The 23889-nt window shown below is 37.8% G+C and overlaps 1 protein-coding gene across 10 annotated transcripts in view; it reads left to right on the top strand.

The window, feature by feature from the left end:
- Positions 1-14785, top strand: part of GULP1 (GULP PTB domain containing engulfment adaptor 1) — a 145661-nt gene extending 130876 nt beyond the window's left edge. For all 10 annotated transcript variants that reach the window (XM_051623323.1, XM_051623317.1, XM_051623318.1 and 7 more), the window contains 2 exons: positions 5719-5813; positions 12724-14785. In XM_051623323.1, the coding sequence (XP_051479283.1) occupies positions 5719-5813; positions 12724-12795 (167 nt within the window). In that variant the 3' untranslated portion in view covers positions 12796-14785. The remainder of the gene's footprint in view (positions 1-5718; positions 5814-12723) is intronic.
- The last annotated feature ends 9104 nt before the right edge of the window (positions 14786-23889 follow it).

Here is a 23889-nt window from a genome sequence, read left to right as displayed (position 1 = left end):
ACATTGTAGAGGTGTCAGTCTCTGTTTAGTATCTTCTATTTCTCCTGCCTATTTTAGTATGGATAAGGAACATTAATGTTACTGCCAGCTTATAAAATCACCTTTGAAGAGCTTCTTCCTTTTTTGGGGAATGCTGCTAATATGTAGAATTTTCAGTTATGAATGAGAGCTGTGCACAATTATAAAAAGGCATTGTAAAACTTCAGTCAGTATCTTCTCCAGTACCATACCACCTTTTGTTCCCATTGCTCAGAATAGCTGTCAGCCTTTAAAGGAAAAGTAGATGTTGAGGCTACTGGTAAAATTAAAAAATCTCTTATTTCTTAAGAGAAGTTTTTTAATTCATTTAGATTAATTTCTGTGGGTTTCCCAAAGGGAATATGAACAGAATTTAAAACTATTAAGAATAGTCAATATTCACTATTCTTAAGTCACTTAAAGGAATATTAGAATAATCTAATGGAAAATGAGAATAGAACTGTTCTGTAAACAGAATTTGTATGGTTTTATGAAGAACAACAAAAAAATAATTCAAAGGCACCCACTCCAAGAACTCCTTTTGTGTTTTCAAATTAATTCATCTGAAATTACAGACAATGCCATCAAATCCTTCTCAATGTGCATATCCAGCTAGAAACCTTGTGGGATTCCGCACTCAGTGCCAAGTGGTCTAGAGAATTCCAGCTATGTGGGTTTTGTAATATAGAAAATATTATAAATAAGTTGCTGCTTCAGTCATACATGCTGTTTGAAACATATGCACTCAATTCCTTTTTATTACATTAAGATGGTGTAGTTCAGAGATGTGGCAGTCAGTGTCTGTCAGTTCTCTGCTGCTCAGTGTGCCGTGCTTCAGAGGGAGATTGCAGAAGTACATCACTGTCTTTATGTTTTTGATCCCTGCTCTTTCAGTCTACATCACAGTACTTGGTATGTTGAAAATTGCTGCATTCATCAGCTATTAATACGCTTTGGCATATTTCAAAAACACTGTTTGAAAGAGGAGTATTTTATAATCAAACAAGGACTTATTGTCTTAGATGAGAAAGTTCAGCTCCCATAAGTATCTCATGCAGGCTGTGTAACACTGTGTTTCTATCAAAAATGTACAATAGTACGTTGTTGTATATGGTGTTACTGCCACCAGTACAAGGAAGCTGGCATTTCTTTCTCCAATGCAAGTTAGATGCAACCAACAGGACCCAAAGTTTGCTGTCTGCCATTTTTCTGAGGTCTTCTTAACATGTTTTCATGTTCTAATCTCTACTTTGTCGCTACACTTGAGCATTTTTTTTTCCCATCACTTTAGATCAAATTATGACATGATTTTTTTGGGTTTTATCATTTTTATAACTTTTGCCTTTATCACACTCAGTAGTAAACAAGGTGCAAGATAAGGATGCCCCATCCATTTGTGAGTGTCAACCTCAGTTGCTCCATTCCTCTGAGGTTCCTCTGCCTGTTTCCTAGGCATGGCATTTGGTCTGCTCAAGCAAAAGGAGCTTCTCAAAGGCAAAGTTCATCTTACTCATTTATTGGCCAATTTAACAAGTCAACCAATACTGCAGAGGAAAGACAGGTCCTGTTTGCAGGAAACCAGTAACAATACCAAGCACTTGGGATTCCTCCAAGACCAAGTATAATTCCTAGTATAATTGGCACCAAGCTGACAGTTCATCTTTTCATTAAGAGAAATGCCTAGAATTATGATTTTTCTTGCCAACTTTCCATTGGGTAGTTTCCCCAGCAAAAATTAGGGGCTTATAAATTATATGTTTTGCTTTGACTAACACACAGTCCGTAGTTGAAGAAACCTGGCATTCTGATACTGGAAAAGTACAACATGGACATTTTCTCAGAAAGGTGGTTATCTCCAAAGCACTTAAGCTTTAAAAAAGGGAGAAGTTCATTCAAATTTTGAGTTCTTATTCAGTGTTGTACTGATATGACTTCTCAGTAAATGTCTGCTCACTAGTGGGTCAATCAGTGATAGCAAATACATGGTTTTTACCTGTTTTAAAGAAGAATGGACAGGAAGCTGCAGAATGGACAGACATGTGTTGCCCACTTAGGTAATAATTGCAAAAAAGTGATTCTTACAAAAACAAAAGCCCTTTCCAGAATTGTATTTCTACTCAAAATGGTGCTTACAGTAGCCATCATGCAGGCTAAGCATGAACATTGCAACCCTCTGCAGTAATTCGTTAAGTGAATGATCGATCAATGCATAATTAGTGTAACCCAAAACGCGGTGTTAAATATCATGCTGCTGCTTCCTTATTGATCACAAGTGAGTCTTAAACAATCCAAGGTCACAACTGCCTGATGTAGACATCTGCTCTAAGATGCCATCTTTCCAGAGAAGTTTAAAGAGTCTATTGTCAGAATGATGGTGGAGACATTTTTAATGCTGTAGTAATTCCAAAAGAAAAAAAAATAAAATATAGAGTTGCCTGCAGTTAAGGGCCATGGACTTCACAACCTCAGATTATTCCAAATATTTTCTTGCGTTCTTGTGTTCAGTGTGATTAGTTGGTATTTGTCATCACAGCTGCTCCAAGACATCTGGGGAAAGCATATATCAGCACAACTCTTTGCCTGGATGATAGCTAAGGTAAAGAAGATTGGGATGCAAAATGCAGCAGAAAAGACAAATATGTGTAGTTTTGTTTGGTAATTGCTAGTTTTGTGTTTATTACAGAATGCAGGTTACTGCTCTCCCATATTATGGTTCTTGTGCCGGATGTCAGATAGATCACAGAAACCAGAATTTATCACCTGTTTATGTCTTCTGTGGTTGGAGTTGCACAGACATCATCATTTCATGGTTTTTAATTTGTTGGCTGATTTCCCAAGCTGTGAATTTATTTCCATACTGAAACAAATGGGAAAGGGAAAGGAAATTTTATGTGCTGTTTGAAAGGATCATTTTCAAAGGCTTACTGGTTGCTGTGTATTAGAGAAAGAAATGCCTGTCTGTGCTACAATTATTTTGAGGAGTGTGCCATGCAAGATATTCTTGTTATAGTTAATCTTGATGCAAATACTAGCCTGAAATGAAAAATTGCTGGTTTATCCCATCTCAGCGAAAAAGGAGTCCCCCTGTGACCAGTGGAGAGGACTCTAGCAGATAAGCTTATGGAGTTCCCAGGCAATAGTGCAGATCTGCAGTAACCAAATTTTAGTATTTGTCCTGTTTCCACATATTCTCCAGCTTCTGTTCAAAGGAGAAGTACTGATTATGTTATTGAAAGTATTTCCTGGAACTTCATCACTCCCTGACTTCTAGCAGTACCATCTCTCAAACAGCACACAGATTTAAAAAGCAGAAAAGCAGTTATACTATGGACTTTTTCAGTCACTTTACTAAAAAGGTTAGCAATTTATAACAGCCATAGTTCCCCAAATAATTTTTCATAGAAACTCAACTAGAAAAAACTTCTCTGGTTTGAATTTGATTCTGCACGTTTTATTAGGCTTCGCCACTTAAAATAGGATGCACTCAGGTTAATTTTAAGGTCTGCCATGAATAACAATATAAATGAAGTTATCCTTCACCTGAAGGCAGGTGGAATTAAAAAACCTTCTGCCATTCTCCTGTTAATGAGCTCAGAGGTAAAAGAATAAAAGCCCAAGGCATAAATGAGATAATATCCATAACAGTTTGCAAAATACTTGCTTTCAAATATAGTGATAAGTTATATTTCATTACTAAGAAATGCAAATTTTTACTAAATACATTCCTGGAATGTTTGTTAAGGCTTGGTGTTGAAACTGGTTGCTTTTATCTGTCAGACCACACAGAAAACTGTCAGCTCCTTTTAAGAGTGGAAAAACCTATGGAGGAGAGGGGGAAATTAAAATAAAACAAAACCTACAAAGTGAACAAATAGACTTGCAAGGAGCATAAAGCATAATCACTTTCTGCCTAGGATAGGTTAGCTTGAAAGTCAAGGCTGCTACAAATGTGAAGGTTACTTGGTAGGAGCATCAGAGCATATAAGGACACGGGTTATACTGGAATAGACCCATTTTGGCTGTGAAAGGAGCAGATAATAATCTTTATATTTTATTATCCTAGTTAAAATCTCTTGTGCTTGCAGGTGGTCTGCCTCTGCCAAGAAAGACTAGATTTTTTTTTTTGGCTCAAGTGGGCTTTTGGAATAAGTCTCTCTGACCTGGGCCATCTTCTGGTCCCATATGACATCTTATAGTTTTTTAGCCACAGATTTTGAAATCTGTAATGAATCAAGTCCCTACTGTCTTTATTATGGAAATGAAATCTAGTAGCTGCTATTTGTTTAAAATGCCTGTTGTACTGCTTGCTAGCACATAAATGATTAGGTCAAAACCCATGGAGACTGACAGACAGAATAAAATGTTGTAGGGCTTAGACAAGTACAGGTCTAAATCTCTGACTCTGAGGAGGCCAAAATAAAGACAGTTGTTCAGCTATATGCAAGATCTTCAGCATTGATGACTGATAACACTCCCACATGGAGTTGAGGTCAAGTAGTCATTTGTCAGCTTCCATATCTTGAATAATAAGGGTAAAATTTTGTGCTTAATCACAAAACTATTTCGAAGTTGCCAGTTGACCCCTTTGCTCTCTTGCTTTTAAGCTAACATTGTTTTGAGGGAGGTAGTATGCTTGCCTACTTCTAGTTGGATAACCATGGAAGTTAGGAGATAGGATTTGGTTTCAGTTTTTTCTTCAGTAATGACAAGGCTGTGTTAACTTGTTTTGTAAATTTTGCAATCAATATGGCTGGGTTGGACTAGCAAAATTATTTTCTCACTGGTTTAGTTCAAGCCAATATGTGATAGAAGAAGTCTGTATAGATGGCACCGTTACATGTAGAGAGAAAAAAATCCATTACTGAGAAGAAAAGAAACAATCAAAAAATCCCCAAAATATTTGGGCTGTAACATGTGAAGACCTAGCACTACATTGTAGAGAAAAATAAAATTTATTTGAGGTCTTCCTTCTTGTCCAGACAAGAAAGAAACACAGAAAAAGTCCCCTTACCACTAGCATGCATGCTACAGTTGAGAAAAGGTGAGAAACTCTATGGTGTCAACAGAGAAATTTGCAATAATGCTATTTATGGATCCAGATTTAGTGGAAACTTTGGGTAAGTGACCTTTTATGGTTGTTTGCTTTGTTTGTTCTTTCTTTCTTGACTTGGTCTTATAAAAGATTTTAAAACCCTGACAATCAGTTGCAAAAGATGTCCTTAACCAGATGGTAAGAAGAGTCAGGCAGCGGAAATGAAGGCCAGGTTGCTTGCAAGGATGGGTTTCTGACATCATGGAAAGATGAAGTGTGAGAAATTATGTCCAGTTGTTCCCACGTCATTTATGAAATACCTATACACACTGATTCCAGAGTGCACTTCAGTAGGAGATGCCATTTTCAAATTTCAACTTTGTCTTATCAGATCCCTAAAATTCCTATAGAAGGCACAAGCATTAATGAAAGCTAAATAGAGGTTTAAGCAGAAGTTTATTTTATTCCTGGAAAAATATTTGTGTCTTAAAACTTGGAAGACTACTCGACTAGCTTTGAAATGTGGATGTTAAAAGTTGTGGTTAATCAGTTGCATATCTGGAGGTGCTTTTATTCAGCTTGTAAGGAGATATAAGCTGGGTTTTTCAAAGAGCTATTGTCATAACCTCTCTGTTTTCTCTTAGTGACTCACTTTTCTGTTGTTCCAGAGAGAGACCTTTTTGGAGCAGAACCTTTTGACCCTTTTAGCTGCGGAGCAGGAGATTTCCCTCCAGACATTCAGTCCAAACTAGATGAGATGCAGGTAACTATTGCATAATCAGTTAGGCAGTTTCCTGTGTCTCCATGTATGTTCTTGAAATAAACATCTACAGTATTCTATGATTCTATGATATGATTCTGAAAATATATTCCAGACTGCACACAAATACGTAGAGGAAAATCCCACTCATTTCTGACTGTTAGTTTTTTAAGTATATGTCACGGGTTTTTAGTTAGAGATTGAATTTGTCTGCCTTAAGATCCTTGCAGTTGTTAGCCCATGGTAGTAATACCTGCACTGATTTAGGGTTTACCAGCAATTTAATCAAAATGGATGCTGCTCCCCTTGCCTGGGAAGGCACTGAGATCTTAGATGAGAGCCCTACAGAGGCACAAGTGCTGTTACTCTTCAGTTCCAGCAATCACCACCACCCTCCTATATCCTGATCTTTCCCTCAGTCTGATTTTTCCACAGCACTGGCACAGGCAAAGTTCATGCTTAAGGGCCCATGGCAAGTTTCTGCTGCCCTTGAAAACAGCTGTATTTCCTGTATCACTCTGGGACAATTCAGCTGTTGAGAATTGATTCAAGAATTCTGAACTGATGTGTTTTTATTAGAAGATGTTTGTTGATTCTGAGACACTCAACACTATCTGTTATTGACCCAATTTTGAAGCAATTCTAGGAGAAAGCCTGTAAGTTTCGGAATAAATCACTCTCTTCAGTCAGGCTTTCCAAATTGCTAGTTCCTTGCCAGCTTGCTTATCTGCACTTTTTCAGCAGACTGCCAGCAAAACGGAAGGCTGAAAATACTGAAAACTTGGATTTCCAGGATCCTGGCCCCTCATCATAAAGTGTTCTCCAGGCTTCCAGCCCTCTTGTATCTTAAGAGCCCACAAAGTCCAAAAGATTGGTTTCCTATTCATTGTGAAATTTCATTTTCCATGTCAGTTTAGGATGATGCCACTGACAAATTTCACTCATTATGAATTAAGAAATCTAGATTCTTGCTGACCTGTAATCTGGCACATGTAATTTCAGATAGCAGGTAGAAGCCAAAACTGGCTTCTTTGCAATTTTGGTAAAAATGCTTGTGTTTTGTGAATAATATTCTTGCCAAGCCCGTTAGCACAAAAACCCCAAAGCTTTTAGCACCTCAGATTGATACTTATCGATGTTTCCATTGTGTGTAGCTGCAAAGTGTTACCAACTCACACAACATCAGTGAATGGAACAACAGAAATCTTTATCAAAGATTTTTGAAGTCATAAAATGAAGAACTCTTACCATTGTTTGTACTCTCTTGACTTAAAAAAAAAAAACACAACAGGAGACAACCAGCCAATAACACAACCCCCGAACCTTAGGTCTTTCCTACATCCTGTTGCAAAGAATATTACATTGGCTGTGTATTCCCTGCTGCACATATGTATTTTTTCAAACTTTTCGATCTGCTTTAAAAACCAGTCTCACAATTAGAGAGTCCAGCAAACCAGCTTTAGCGTTCCCCAACACGTTCATTGAAAATTAATTTGTGAGTTTTTATGTAGGCACAAAATTTACGTATAATCCAATTGAGAACAAGTGTAAAACTGACAGGTTATGAAAAAAAAAAAAAATCACTTTAGCCAAAAAAAAGCTGTATACAGTTGTTTTACTAGGTGGTTGATGCAAAATACAGATTGAAACATGTTTTTCCTAATATCTCTTTTGTCTTCTTGTGCTTTCCTGGGTGTCTAGCGTCAGCGATGGTTGGTATATCATATTTTAATCATGGTGTTTAAAGAATTTGCATTTGAATTGTGCGTGTGTTCATGTCTGGTGTTTTTATTTTTATCATATGTGTGTTCATACATATGCAAATTTTAAGGTTTATATTTGATATATACAATTCTGTAAGTCACTGCCATTTTAATTTGTAGGCGCCTACAGTTTTTAAAGCAGGAGTAGCAGATTTTAGTTTTCTTTAGTCTGTCTTAACTGCTGATACTAAGCCTTCATTTTCATTGCTGTTTGTCTTTGAAAACCTTGAAATAATTATGTTTAAACTTTAAAAAAGCAAAAGATATCTGTGCTATAGAAAGTCAGTGGTTGTAGAAGGAAGCTGAAATGGGCCTACAGAAAGTAAAACCATAGAACATGTAATATGCTCTTGGGAATTTAACATAAAGAAGCAAGAATGAAAAATGTAAGCTTTTTTCCTTCTCTGGAATACATAGTGAAGGAATCTGTTATCTCACATTTGGGTAGCACAGCCTGAGTTTCAGTAAATGTGTCTTCCATTAGATATGCACAGGTAAGTTGTTTACAAACACATCTAACAGTTCACAATATAAACTTGTTCTGAGAGGGTATCAAATGCAGTTTATCCTTTGCTGAATGGCAAGCAAGCTTCCTCAGTGCCTGGCAGCAACAGCCTGGTTGGAACAGCTCAGTCCAGACTCTCTTACTTTGTGTCTGATGTAGAGCTAGGTCAGGTGCCTCAGCAAACATGCCCCCTGTCTGAAGAAAAGCTGTCTCAGCACGTGTGTTGGAAAGTTGATGTGTGGGAGAGGAAACCACAGCAGAAGAGGCATTGGAGAAGAAACTCTTAAGTAGTGGGTGCTTTTCCTTTGCATTCCATATTCTGAATTTAGTGAGATCAGATAAAGTTCCCTGACCTCTGGGGGAACATTTTTAAGTTTAAACTTCAGTGAAAATCCAAATTTCACACCTAAGCTCTTTCTATTCCATTTCTCTGTCCAATCTGTGATCTTTTTGGAGAACTCAAAACTCAAACATGTGCTGTGAGATGTGACTTCTACATCTCAGGCCTCTCTCTGATGACTATCCAACCTCCTATTTCCCCCCACACTTAGGTTGAAACATATTTTCATCGTCTCTATTTTTACTTTATCCAGACATTAATAAAATGAATCTGTCTATTTTCCCAGAAATCTTGCAGTGAGGGGAAGTTTCCCTGGATCATGAATCATACCAGCAAAAGCTGCTGTAATTTATTAAAATCTCAGGGTAGCTAATATCATAAAGCTTACAGGAGCTGCAAGCCATTCTCCCTTCATGGCCTGAAACAGTCAGTAGGCTCAACATCTTTCCATCTGAAATAAGTTATGCTCATCCCTCTAAATTATCATCACAGAGACATGTAAATTTGTTATTGGTTCGTTGGGTTTAAGCTGACTTAAGCTCATTTAGTGAAGTCACATTGAAGTGATAAGTTAGTTAACCTCAGAGCCATAAGGTTGTCCTTGGCAAATTTATCTTCTAATCTGAAATGGAAATTCTCTGTCTTTTGCTGTTGCTGTTTTTAACTGGAATAGCTCACATCTTATTATCATAAATACAAAGAAGTGGGAGTTTTGAAAGTGGGGTGGTTTTCAGGTTACTTTTTTCCAGTGAAAATAAGCTTTGCATCTTTCTTTAAGAGACCAATCATATATGTTAGTACAATACCATAATTTTTCTGGGTAACATATTTGTATAGTCCTTGAGTTAAATCATCTTGGAAGTAAGAAAGTGGAGACACTTTCATCATGGGAATAGGAGGGCAGAAGCAAGGCACAATATAAACGTACACATTACATCCCTTCCTGCTTCCCACTCCTCTCCAGTATCAGAGGGTGGCTGCCTTCTGCACTCCCTGAAAATCAGCACGTTTGAGAGACTTTTCTGACCAAATGAGTAGTTACTGTTTCCTGAACATTTAAAGTGGAGGCGGCATGGCACACGTTTTTTAATAAATGGTGTGTTGTGCTAAGAGCACATGGTATTCGAAGCTGAAATGTCTGAATTTCACAAGGCAAAATATTTTTAATGTGTGTTAATTAAAATTAATTATGCATATTTTATATATAGTATGTAATGTGTGCCAAGTGCTGACTATGTATGTAATTTTTAAAGAAAAATATTCTGCCTAACACATTAATTGAGTTTATTAGGAAAAAATCTTTAAAAAAATAATAATTTACAATCTGCTCGATCATTCCAACTGACTTCTCTATTATTACAGCTGCAAATGGTGGGGCTTGGGGTGGAGAGCAAGAAGTAGGCATGTGCTTTACAACAGATACTACAATAATCATACCACAGCTTCAAGTAGGAACCATGAGACTTGAGAGATGCAAGCAGGTGTATCTATAAACTCTATTCCTGAAAGCAGGCACAAAGCTGAAGGTGTTCTGTATTGATGTGAGAACTGCAGCATAGGATACTTTATTGTAGTTAATCAGTTGTGTCTGGATGTAAAGGAGAATCTTCATAAAACCTTGCCTTTCCACAGCTTGTTTGACAACAGCTGATTATATATTTTTTAAAATCATATATTTGTCAAAGTATGGGTTTGGAGAGTCCAAAAATTATGTAAGAATTTGGAGTTATTTTGTAGAACTTGAAGAAATGGAGATACCTGTGGTACATGTGAAGTCCGTGTCTTCCTGATCTTCAGAAACTTGAGTGCAGTCATTTTGCCAAATAGTCTGCTGGACAAGGGTGTTCTGATTTTATATTTTTTTTCCCTTATGAGGTCTGCATTTAATTTAATGGGAATATAGGTTGAAACAATAGAGCTTTCTTTGGTTTATACTCCCACACACTTTTCTTCCACTTATAGATTCATAAACAAAAAAAATATCTGGATTTTAGTAACTGTAGTGGCTGACCATTGGTGCTAGTGGGGTTTGTGACACTGAACAGGTGAGCATTGGAGTGTCACGTTCCTGCTGCAGACAGCTGTGGGCACGTGCCATTTTTAAGTATATATGTGTTAAGACTGCAGTTCCTGGCACTGTAGTTACAGGTTTTACTTCCTTCTCAGTTCTGCCTGTCACAGAAGCTGGGTGTGCAACTGCAAACAGCCTGGCAACCACATCACTATTTTCATTTACAAAAGACAATAGTTCATCATGATAATAAAATTAAAAGGCTTTTTAAAGAATTACGTTACATACAGTGCAGCAATCTCTTAATTGACATTGATCACATTGCAAATATGTATAAATGTGATTATTTTTTTTAAATGCAAAATATCACAGCTTAACAGAGGAGGAGGACTGACCAGGGCAAGGGGAAGTAGTCTGGAGTGAAGTTGCAGAAGGGAAGGTCAAACAGACCACTGTTCTTCCAGAAAGTAGTTATAGTTCAAAGTAAAGTCCTAGCAAACCCAAGTTAAATGTGAAGTGACAAAATATCCGTTTGTACGGAATAAAATGAAAATTGAAACCCCCCCAGATGATCAACATAGTAGCAGTGAGATATGTGTGGTTCCCCAATGCATAATCTGATTTTTCAGATACAATTTGTGTGAAATATCTTTTGCCTTGAGTGCTCTTGCTGTTAGCTCTCAGAAAAGTACTGAAGGGAAAAACGAACTAAGTCAAATATAACAGACAGCCTTAGCAGCACCATGTCACCCAGGGAAGGCAAACTGGGGGGCTCAGTTGGAGAAAGCTGACATCCCTGTAGTGCTGTTGGTTCACCTCACAGTGTGGAGCCACCTGTTGGATCATTCAGGTTTCACTTGCAACATCTCGGGTTGTTTAGTAACCATTGCCAGGAAGTTTATTCTGTGAGGATTAAATATTAATAAGGTTTTAAAATTTTAGACTGTGGTTTACATTTGTTTGAAATTAAACTGATTTGACTTGGGATTTGTCTTCTAAAAGCAAAAGGTATCCTCTTGAGGTACTGCTAGGCATGATGAGAAAAGGCTTGAGTTTATATCTAATCCAAGTACTGATCGCCTTACAAAAAGATTAATTTTGTTTACAAAATGTTCGCTTCATGAAGCACATTTTTTTAATTTCATAACATACAATCAGCTTTCTCTAAGAAAGCTATGTTAAGACAACACTGAACAAAACGTTGTGGCAGCTGCCACTGGAGCTGATGTTCTCTCAGCATTTCTATTCAGAGCCCCCTTTCCAGTTGCTTACATCTTTACCATGCTTTCAGCTAACAGAGTGACATTTTCTTGACTCCAAGGCAACTTTTCTCTAGAAGGTCAAGCCACAATTCTCCAGCTTCTTTTAAAGTAAAAACAGAAATGAAAATAAAAGCACTTTCCCAATATTAAAAGTGCTGTAGTTATTTTGGATCTGGTGCAAGCAAAGTACATTTTGTAAACTGAGCACAGGTACCTGTAGAATTAATTTCTTTTCAATAAAGAGGGTGGTAGCATCTAGCTTATAACCATTTTTGTGTTTCTATAAATCAAAGTAATGTGAGTAAACAGAGGAATTTTGGTTTGAACTTTTAAAGAATTTATTTGTGCTTTCTAAAGATCATTGTATTTTCTTTCACTGTGTTACATGCCTTTGAAATGCAGTTTGTTGGTTTGCAGTAGAGCAAGAATTATTTTGTCATTTGGTGGAGCTCAGATGAAATTAAGCTGTAAAGCATATGTATGTCAATGTACCTCCACAGGGAGCAATTCACAGGAAACCTGAGATTGGGTTGAGTGCTATATTGTTCTTGGACTACTTCTAAGAGTAGAGATTATGGAATGTAGGAAGCACCTGGTATTAGTAAAAATGTTTGTGACTTATCTGAATCTTCAAAGTGTAAATATAATAAACCCTTTGCTTATATAGCCCGATCTTTTCTATTTGTAACTTGTGTTGAATTTACTCAAGAACAGCATGGTGCAAAGTCGAGCTTGTTTGTTTTCCTATCAGCCCATGTATATAAATATTCAGTATTTTTATTCTATAATCTTCATTTTATATACATGCTGGATTTCTTTTGTTGTACCAGATGCATCCTTTTATAAGTTAACCACTATGACTTTTTAAAAATCAGTTGACCAAATTATGTAAAATGTCTGTGAATTCACCCTGAAGTAATCTTACGGTTTACCTTCCTAGAGATAAACTGAAATTTAGATGTCTTTAGAAAGAGAGCTTAATCTTCCAGAAGTTGCTTTCATTTTTATTAACTATGTCTTGTTTTATTGCAGGAGGGGTTCAAAATGGGATTAACTCTTGAAGGCACAGTATTTTGTCTTGACCCACTAGACAGCAGGTGCTGATGCCAAGAAACTAAATGTGAAATTCCTACACGGTATTTTTTTTTCGTTCTGAACACATATTCACAGATATTATCCACGTGCCAAAAACTGCTTTTTTTCAACATCTAAGCTCCTGTGAGATTTGCTTCTGTAAAAATCCCACTTAGTTCCAGTCTTTCCCTGTATAAATGTAAAAAGCTGTATTTGTCTATGAAGTACAAATTAAATTACGTTGTTGTGTTTCTTTCTCTCACACATCGGCCCAAATTTACTGCACTTTGTCACCATTAGCCAGAAGTTCTTCAGAAAACTCCCACATACCTCTCTCTGTTTGCAGGATTGCAAGCATGTTTTTTGCATAATACTATACTTGGCAGCATTTTTAAGTGAAGTTTTTAAGCCAGTAATTAATACTCAAGCAGTAGAGTTATTAATACATAGTACAAAAAAGATCAAATTGCAAAAGGCAGAAAATATTGACCATTTATCTCTGCTTAAAAGGTAAATCTGGATGCATTGTAATTGATTTTCCATTACTGTGTATGGTTACTCTGCTGTATATATGACAATAGTTTATAAAAAACAGAAGATTTTGTAGGTCCTTTACTCATGTTTTAGAAACTAACAAATTATTGGTATGCTAATTAGTGCTTAATGAGCATAGAAGAACTGCTAAATTTCAGAATGGACAAAGTAACTGCCCTTTGTTTTGATATTTTACAGTTCAACTGTAAATCTGTGAATTTGGAATTCATTACATGATAACCATCACTTAAAAAGATGATTATGGTCTTGCATTTACTTAGGAATATATGTAATTTTGTGTATAATCAGGCACTCGGCTAAATTCTGTAAGTTACTTTCAACACCTGAATGTTTACAGGCAGGCTCTGTTGCGTGTTTTTAATGTGATATGTCTTATTATAATTTTGAAGCTGACTGCAAGAATTCAGTAGAAGTTAGTAAGTCCTTCATACCCGCTGATTGTTCATGTTACAGAAATACCTGCACACTCCAATTTTTGGCTGCCGGTGAGTTTAACGCTGACCTTTTTATGCATACTTTTCATTAATTTTTAACATAAGCAATAAAGTATAATCATAAACTTATCTCAGAATAGGATTATCATTAGTGCTTTGATGTCCAAATTCCACATTAGTTCAGTTAAAAAACTTTCAAATCTGTCATGTTTTCCTCTTGAAACATACAGGTGTGGAAAAGACAAAAAATTCAGAATTCTAAGAGTACATTTTCTTTCTTTTTTTCCTAAGAGGTTTTTTGTGATACTTACAGTCTTGTCCTTAGTGATTACAGTTTACACCAAAAAAAGTATTTTTAAGTTCATCATCACTTGTATTTCTCTATGCCTTGTTCAACAAAGTACTTTTGCATATACCTTTGAGGGTCGCTGAAATGAAGGGGATTATTCCTTTGCTGAGTTTGACATACACTCAGGTACCTTGCTGAATGGGGCCTTAATGTCCTACATTGCATTAGTCTTCCTCTCTCTTTGTTCAACATTCATATCGAGTATTATATATAAATATATATATTAAAATATATAAAATCACTAACAAATAGAATAGTATATGTTTCATAAAGAAAAATCTTTATAATTTTGTTTGTCATATAGTATTTTGGAATTTGTATAATGAGGATGTTTAGCAGCCATAGCAATGGCCTTTTGTAACAAATAGAATTTGTATTTTTATTGTACTTTAAAAAGCTTTACATAATAAGCATCTATTTAGTGGTCATTTATTATCAATGGTAACACTAAGATAATATTTGCACATTTTAAAAAACCTTTTTCTTTACTGATTTTTATGATAGTTGAATGCAGATGGCATGGTTAAATACATTACCAATCAATCCATACAAAAATACTATAAATCAACGCAACAGTGCATTTTTAATGAAAAGGTTATGTGATCCAATTGGAAGCTGTATTTCTATGTAATCTCAAATGTGTTTAATTTTGCCTAAAATAAATGTTTTTAAATAAATCACATCCTAGAACCCAATGTTCATTCAGTAAAATGCCCAACGGAAGGGAGGGTGGGAGGTGCTTAAGTGTTGGGCAGGACTTACCACAAAGAATGGTTTAGTACTGCAAAGTGTTAAAGTCACTTTATATGCTGGAAAGAACCTGATCTCAGCCAGTGTAAAATAGCTCCAGTGTTTGCAATCTTGGTCTACATGCAGCTGCCCATACGAGTAATTCAGCAGTAGCTCTACACAATGCTTTATGGGTTTCATGGACTCTTTTGTACTGGTTGGTTTTTGGTTTGGGTTGGGTTTTTACTAAATATACTTGGCTACTAAATGACCCTGATGGTTATTTAAGGAGTAAAGGACATACTTCAAGTCTTTCAGAATCTAGAAAGCAACCTCTGTAAACCAGGTGTGCCAGTGGGACAGGCTGCAGCATCTGGTGTTGATGCTTTTGGGAAAACTAGTCTTAAACGATCTGGTAATTGCTTCCATTGCAAACTTTCTCTTGAGCTGAATACTCAAACCCCATTGAACCACTTCCATTTGTGGAAATGGGTCGTGGGCAGTTTATGGGAATGGATGCTGCCAGGGCTAGCAGGAAGGGGGTCTGTGTGATCTCCTGTGAGTTACAAATGCAGAACATGTCTCAGTGCTCCCACTGTTTGTTTACAGATAGTGCAGTAACATTGTCTGCTGAATCTTCACACTATTGCTTCAAATTGGGAGCAGTGCAAGGAGTACAGGTGATTGTTCTTACTCTATTTAGAGAAAACAGGAGTGCTCCTGTTTCTCAGAACAGAACTTAGACTGCAGAAGCTGTCTTGTGACAAATCCTGCCCTTTCCAGTTAGCTATTAAAAGCCTGGTCTCTAAGCTTTCTAAACAAAGAGTGAACTGAGAATCTGAAGTTATTGTGCTCATTATGTGAGATACAGTGCTAAAGGAGTTGTGAACAAGATTTTTTTTATTTGCCCACACTTTTCTTCCTTCTGGCTATCCATTCCATTTTATTATTTTTTTCCCTTAAGCTTCCTTAAACTGTGACTGCACTGCTGATCATGCTAGCCCTGGCTCTGGCACTTTGTGGATGTATAATACTAGATTTTGGTTCCATTTCTCAGCTGCTGAGCTACTGCACTGGCGTGTCATACCAGGCTACACTGACACCAAGATGCAGGCTTCCTCACTTTCTGCTCCCTTTTTTTTTGTGTGATATGGACTACTTTTCTCTTGCTACCTGCTTATTACACCATACCTAAGAAACTGAGGTGCTTAGGTTAGAATTCTTCCGAAGTCAAATAAGCTGATACATGGTGAGTTTGTGTTTTCTTTTTTAAAATGAGATAAGTTAGTGAGCATCACTGTGGGATGTTCATAAGCTTTAACCCCTTGTCCTTACTTCAGATTGATTGGCAAGTGGCTGGCTTTTTTCCTTCCATGTGACAGATAGGATTTGTGTTGAACTTCTAATTGATCAAATTGCTCAGATTGGCAGGGATCAAATTGTTCAGCTGGTGAAAATAATTATGTGTCATTTTGGCTTCACTTATGGAAAAGAAGAAAGGAAAAATAAAATTCTCACACTTACAGAAGTAAGCATGGTTGTGTAATCCCAGAGGTGACTGAACATGCCAAGGAATGGGGCTGGCTCTGAGACTTCATTATGAAGATTATTTTTCAATTTGTGGAACTGAGCATGGTGTTATTCTTACTGAGGAATTCTGCTTCACAAAAAGAGTCTCTTCTGCAAAGGAGAGTGCCTCTGCCTGAGAAATCTCTAACATCCAGAGCTCCTATTTTCATTATATCCCATCAGTCACTGGAGATTATCAATCTCTGGACACCCTCTTAAGGCAAGAAATGTGTGAATAATTGCAGGCAACCTCTCAAGTTTCTTGATGTGACATTTTGGGGTTTTGATGCTGCCTTTAAAATCAAAGGATGCAGAGGTCACACCTTAAAAAAAAAAATAAAATCTGAGTTAATGACCATATTTTAAGAGGCAACCAAAGGTGTTTGCTCATAGGTGTACTGTAAGCTTCAGCTAAAAGATAGCAAGTGAACTTCAGAACCTAATTGGCTTGCCTTTTTCCTTCCTTTTAAGACATATTCATAACGAGAGACTGAGATAGATGTTGCATTGTCAGCTGGTGAAAAATGGATAGCAACTCTCATCAATGAAATAGAGAAAAGGATTTTGAATCTATGATTTTGTTCAGTTATTCCAGAATGATGGGCAATGATTTGTAGAAAGGGAAGTCTGACATTTGTAATATATGCAGCCTTCTGGAGATTCTTCAGCATTCAGTGAGTGTTGGTGCCTAGGTAAAAGAAACTGCACATTTTTTTATTCATCTGCCCAAAACACTACCTTGAACTACCAGACTTTCCCAGTGGATTTCATGGACTGCATATGTAATATGTGTGTATGTGATGGTGTAAAGGGTTTCTGAGCATATGAATATACAATATTGCTCATATGAGCAACAAAAAACAGTATATTTGAACTTTTGGCTTCTTAAAAGTATATATGTATACTTTTTTCATATTTTACATTATTTATTACAGGAAAGCTTATGCCTTGCAATAAAGAAGGGGTGAAAATAGATTATCAAGGAAGTACAGAAAAATATTTAAGGGGAAAAAATGTCATCTTGTGCCAAAATGTTGCCATTTAGGAACAATGCATTTTTTTCTGAAATGTAACTGATTTGATAACTTCTCTTATTCTGCCCCATCACCTTTTCTGCCTATCTCAGGAGTGTGAAAATGCTGCCAAGAAGGAAATTTGCCATATTTGCAATCCACGAGAGCTGCTGTTGGAGCTGTGTGAGCTAGCCAGAAAAAAGGAATGTTTTTCCTACCACCTGTAGCTTCGTTACACAGAGTAGGTAACTCACAGTAAGCTCCAAGATGCTTACTTGCCAGAAACTCCAGTTCCCATTCATTCATCCTCATTTCTAGGAGTCCACACCATATTGAAGACCCAGTGAAGTTGTTTGCTGAAGGCTTCTAGAAGGGGAAAGACTTTTGTATTAAACCACTAAAAAAGTGCTCTAGCTAATTAAGCTTATTCACTTATTGATTGAAAAGCATGACAAAAAGAATAGTGGTCATCTGGATTTTCTAAATGCCTATTAATAAATTATATAAATTAATCTCCTTATTATAAGAGCTTTCCCAAAATAGGAGTCTTGGAACAGACTCTTAAGAATTTTCATAAATTCCATTTCATTTGCAGCTTCATCCTGAACAGAAGCTTTTCTGACTGAAAAGCAACTCAGAGTATCTATTCAGCTGAGCATTTGTAAAAAGGTGCTTGGGGCACTTCAATTGTTGCAAGTTTTATTTCTTGTTTGATTGCATTCTGTAAGCATTTTATTCAGTAGAAACAAGATGCTTTTTGAAGCTTCTGCACAAAAATCGGAATTGGAATATTTTCAGTATGTTTCACTGACAATAACTAAATGAATTCTGTAGGAATCTGTACTGCTTCCCTTTCTGCATTTTAAATATCTGTGTGTTCTTGAGGTTTTTTTAAAGGAACTTCATTGTTTTCAAGCAAAATTATCCTGACAGTGTGAAAAGACTGACTAAATCCTCAGTCTGTGTGCTGCATTGGGATGAGATTCTAATGAAGATACGGTTCTTGGGGGGGGGGGGGGAACCCCAAAACAACTAAAACTATTTGAAGGTCCTTGACAGATTGTAAAAATTTAGGGTTTTTTTATGCTCATAATTAATTTTTAGGATATGTTAGAACAATATTATAATTCATATATATATTTCACTGGTATTTTTATAGTGGAAGAGAGCTACTATAATGGCAGACTGAAGTTACCTGCAGTTTAAACAAGACAGGAGTGGGTCCTCCCTTTTTTTGAAAACCTTATATGTGTTAGAATACAATGAAGAAGCCAGAATAGATCTGAATTTCTGAGACACTTAAGCTCTGTAATATGATGACATGATCATGTGTGATACGTGACAGATGAACCTCAGATGGAAAATAAGAGACTACATTTGGAAAGAAAAATAAGGTAAGAGAGTTTTTGGGATAAGTGAGAGTTAATGAGGAATTTTACATGAGAATAGAAATGGTCAGTGGGATTGCTTGTCTGGGCAAGCCATGCTGTGTTCCTGAGGGAAGCAGTATTTATGTAGTTTTAACTGCTGATCAGACATACTGCTCCAGAGAAGGAAAAAAATAAGTAATTAAAATGCCTGATGCTCTTTCCAGATTATCAATAGAGGTGTGTAATGGTCAAAAGTTTTAATCTTGATTTTCGGAGTTTTGTGTGTGTTTTCTCAGCCTTAATATTGTGAATCTCTCATCAGATCTCTCCCTCAGGGTGTTTAAGGATTGTCCTCATTATGTGTATTTTGAAAGTACCTGTAGAACACTGTAATATTTGATGTATATGGTAGAAAGATTAGACAAGGCTGAGATGTGTGTCATCACAGTTGGATGTTGCTGTAACATTGTAATGGATTGTTGTATGAAACTGAAGTGATGTAATAGAAGGTTCCTTTATTTAATAGCCCTTTAGAAATATAGATGCTTTAAAAGAACTGTTATGTAGAAGTCAGAAATATGTGACTGGAGACCAAAGTAAACAAGATAAATTTCCTCTTGGCACTCCGATAAATAAACCAGTAAGGCCACTAAAGCCACATGAGTCATAGCCATAGTGAATTTACTTGAAACTTAGGAAAACAGGGATTTGTTTTCTAAGGACCACAGATTCAGTCTCTCACAGACCTCCCTGGTTAAAAAGTTGAATGCCAAAGGGAGAAGAAAATCCCACACGGTTTTCTAAACAATATTGACTCTGATCCAAGGTCTTGCTGGAGATAAGTTTACATCAAGGTTGATCATCACAAGCAGTAATGCAGACTGCATATTGTGAGAGTTCAACCATTTAGAAAGAAGAGCATTACTTATCAAAGTCATTCACCACTGGAAAAGTGTAAGGGACGATTATTATGACTCCCAACAGTCTTATTTTATAATATGCATGGAGGGATCATCTTCAAGCAGACTTGATATTCATAAAGGGTACTGGGAAGCAACAAGAAAGGCTATGTAAAAAGAGAAAGCCAGTGTGAGATTATCAACAGGGAAGACTGAATTTGCATGAAAACACAGACCACAGAAATGCTCACATGGTGTTTAACTGCTCTGAAAAGGTAAATTCTTGCACATCTGTGAACCTTTAACTGATTCAGAAAGTGTTACCAAGTAATATCTATCAAGTGTCAGGTGACACTGCAGCATCACTGTGTTCCTGACAGGCTTCATTTTTCAGAAGAAAATGTGGACAAACTTTACAATATCCAAAGAGATGTTTCCTTATTGTTCTGTTTGATCTATTTCCATTAGAACCAGAGAGCCAACAGCCACTGCTGTGCAGATGGCACTGTGTGGTGTGCAGCCAGTGATGTGCAAATGAGCCTGCTGAAGGCTTTTCCTGCAGAGACTGAGGCTTCAAAAGGTAGCTCTGGAGTCAGGAGGGGAGTTTGTGGTGGTTCAGCAGGGAGGTGCTTCGTGCCCTGCAGTTTCTGGGTGAGAATACAGATTACAAGAGGTGACAGAGTTTGGAGAAATGTCAAGACTATCTCTACCAAGATATCATGCACAATGGAAGTGCCAGCAGATGTCGAAAGCATTCCAGACACTGCCCCTGTCTCAGGTCTTACAAAGCACAGAACATTTAAAACTAACTTTTTCTCAGCCAAGAGTATACCCATGGGAAAAGGTACCTTCAGATACATTCCAGGAAGATTTAGATTAAATAGGAACACATTCTGACTCTCAATATTTAAATGACAAGCAAAAGGACAGTAAGAGAGATAATTTCATGGTACATATAAAACATGCATTACCCCTATGCTTTATAAATGCAAGCTTTTGAAACTTAGTTATTTGTACACAGCATGTTCTTGCTTCTGTTTGAATACTGCTGATTTTTCTTAAAATTGCTTGGATTTCATGAATTCATATTTATTTTTCTGCAATTTTAATTTTCCTAGAGAACTCTCTGGAAAAGTGTGAGATATGCAGGCTCTGTATATTTCAATATTCACATTTCTCTGCCTAGAAATAATGGCAAGACACCTTTCTTAAAGCCTAAAATGCAGTCTTAGGAATCACAAGTTACATGTTGATATTTCTAAGGGCAAGCAAGCCTACCAAGGAAAGTTGGAAAATATATTGTGGTTGACCCCAAGAAGTGTGCTGTCTTCCAGGAATGATGAATTAGTTTGCAATCTTCAACTCTGTGTCTCCTTATGGCTGTACTTCCCCCCCCCCCCACCCCAGATTTTATGCAACAGCATCACACGGCTCGAGCATTGATTCAAAATGATCCAATGTTCAGGTTTGGAAGGCAGTGCTGGTGGCTGCTTTCCAGGAGAGCTCTGTTTCAACACCAGCTAATGGGGAGTTTGTACTATTTAGGTGGAAACACACTGAGAAGCAAATTCTGTGTGTATTGAGACCTGCCACAAGTGAGGGACAATTCAAGGTTTTTGAAGTTTTGCAAACTCCTTGAAGAGCCCTGCCCCACTTTTCCTGACTTTTTAACTCCCAGTGCTGAGAGCAGCTGTGCAGGTGGAATACAGCTGGGTTCCTCTTGGGAGTCTGGAGCAGGACAGTAAAAACTGGCAGATGGTGTCACTGCAACACCACAACTTGGTGCACAAACTATTTGTATACGTTGCTCTGAATTCTTCATAATATGAAAATACCTCTCTTTTCTGTAGTCCAAGTAATGTCTCTAACTCCCTTTTTAGGGCAGCTTCTTGGAGCAATGTTTCTACCACCTTGTAGTCTGTAATTTTTTACCCAGCCAGCTGTTGACTCTTTGTTTTATGCTGGTGTTAAATAGTTTATGTCCTAACAATGCATAATGAATATATGCTAGAAAAGCATTGCCAAATTTGTAAAGCAGGAAAAGAGAACAGTGCCATAACTTTGGTTTATAAAAATAATCTCTGACCAAAGTTCTCACGTGCTGCTCTGGGATTGTCTTCTACACATTTGCTTTTCAAAACTGGTGTGTTAGGGCGTGTGTTTACCTTCCAGTTGCACTCCTGTATTTTTCCCAGTTTTACTGTTGTTGATGTAGTGGTATAAAGTCAGGAAGATATTCCTGATCTTTTTACATTTCTCAGAGTCATTGGATGGCAGGCCATTCCTTTATCTTCCTATGTATCTACATATTGAGATGTAGACATAAAGGAGATTGTAAGTATAAACTGTATGCTTTTATATTGCTCCACTGCTGTGATCCTTATTCTTTTAAAGTAAAATGAGTGGAAGTTCAGGATAAGGGCATTGAGGGCATTTGGCAGTGGAGTCAAATTCCAGGAGGCCACAGCATCAAGGAGATTCACCCGTGGCTTCTGGCACCACAGCTATCCCTGTGCACCTTGAGGGCAGCTGTGGGTTATGACCTCTAGACTTGAGAGGTCTATGTTGGTGTCCAGCAGCAGACAAGCCCTTTTGCTTGTGTCTTTACAGTCACCAGTATAGCAACAGTCTCTGGCTTCCAGTCCTGTTATTCATCCATGTCTAGTGGGACAAACCAGTCTGTGTCAGCCATTGACTGTGCTGTTTTCCCAGGCCATCTGTCCCCTGTTGTACCTCTGGCAAGGCAGGTGGGTGGAGAAGGTCACCTCCTGCAAGGCAGTGCAAGGTAGAGATCACTGTTGCCATAGAGGCTCATCTGTCTCTCCAATATGCAGGAGGGGTTGTGTGTGCCAGCAGGCCCATCTTGCTCCAGATCCTCACAGGTGGTGACTGTTGGAGACAGTGAGGAGCCATTCCTGTCAGAGGAGGAACAGGAGGACAAAGCAGCCCAGGAATCCCAAGCCCCATCTGGCTTCATTGACTGTGAAATACCCTATGTGCTAGGGTGGCTTGCACACACTGAGGGGGTGTCTGTACCCACTCCAAACCTCAATGAGCATTTGATATGTCAGCTCTGGATTCCTCCTTACTCTTCCAGCTTCCCTTTTCCTCTCCCCTGCAGTCCCTGCACAGGCACCAGAATCGTGCTTGCATAATTACAGCCTCAACCATTAGCCTGGTCTCTTGACTGCTTTATACTGAACTTTTCTTTCTGCTCCTAAGAAGAAATCCTGTATTGAACCTCACTTGATAGGCCTTAATTGTTCTTTTCTCCACAAGCCTTAATTGCTTCCTGTGGAGTGTCTGTCTCTGCAGAGAGAGAAACCAGGCTGCCAAGCACCACTGCTGTAGGATCTGTTTGAAGTGTAAGCATTTAAACCTCATGAAAGGCAGACTAGATACTTCTTATGAATCAGTCCCAGCTTTCCTTTAGAGTCTGTCTGGAACTGCTTTCTTTGTGTGGCTGCCATCACAGCCCTCAGCAGCTTGTTTGGTGAGAAGATGCTGGTTGAGACCAAGCCAAATGTACTCTTGATTTCCACAGTGCTCTCTCAGGACCAGTCTGTGGCTATGGCACATGGAAAAGTGAATTCTGCCCCACAGGTTTGGCTGCCTTGATCATCCAAATTCTGCCTCCCACACAATTCTGCAAGTCCAATATTACTGTTAATATTTTTGTCCTCCTATGCATTGCTGCAGGCCCATGTGCTATTTGTTAGGAATTCCAAAGAAGGGACCAGAGGCAGTGCATCCTCCACATTTGTACATTAACTCAGGAAAGGACCACTCATCTAGGCAGACCACAAAGCTTCCAGCTTCATCTCCACCAGCAATTCATGGATTAATTCCCAGATGTGCCACTGCCTCTGGCCGTCACAGTTAGTTGTCTCAAGTCCTGGGAACTCTTAAGGCACAGTCAGGATGCTCTGTGAGGGATTTCCTTGATGGTTGGAGAGCACATGTCAAGCAGCAGTGAACAGGCAAACTCTTAGACGATTCTTGTGGCCAAAGCCCTCCCACAAACCTCTTTCCTCTTTAACTGCATTAGATATAAGTAGTTTTTCTTCTGAGTCTTTGCCAGCATGGCTAGGGGCTTTCTTGAATTCTGCTGCAGATAAAATATTCTTTAGTCAAGAGATGGTTCTGATGGAGTAAAGGGTGGTGCGGGCTGCAGCCCATCCTGCAGGAACTGTGTCCATGTTTGGA

This window comes from Apus apus, chromosome 6 (assembly GCF_020740795.1).
Source record: "Apus apus isolate bApuApu2 chromosome 6, bApuApu2.pri.cur, whole genome shotgun sequence".
NCBI lineage: Eukaryota > Metazoa > Chordata > Aves > Apodiformes > Apodidae > Apus > Apus apus.
Note: the sequence above shows the minus strand (reverse complement) of the source record. Positions and strands in the feature narration are given on the sequence as shown.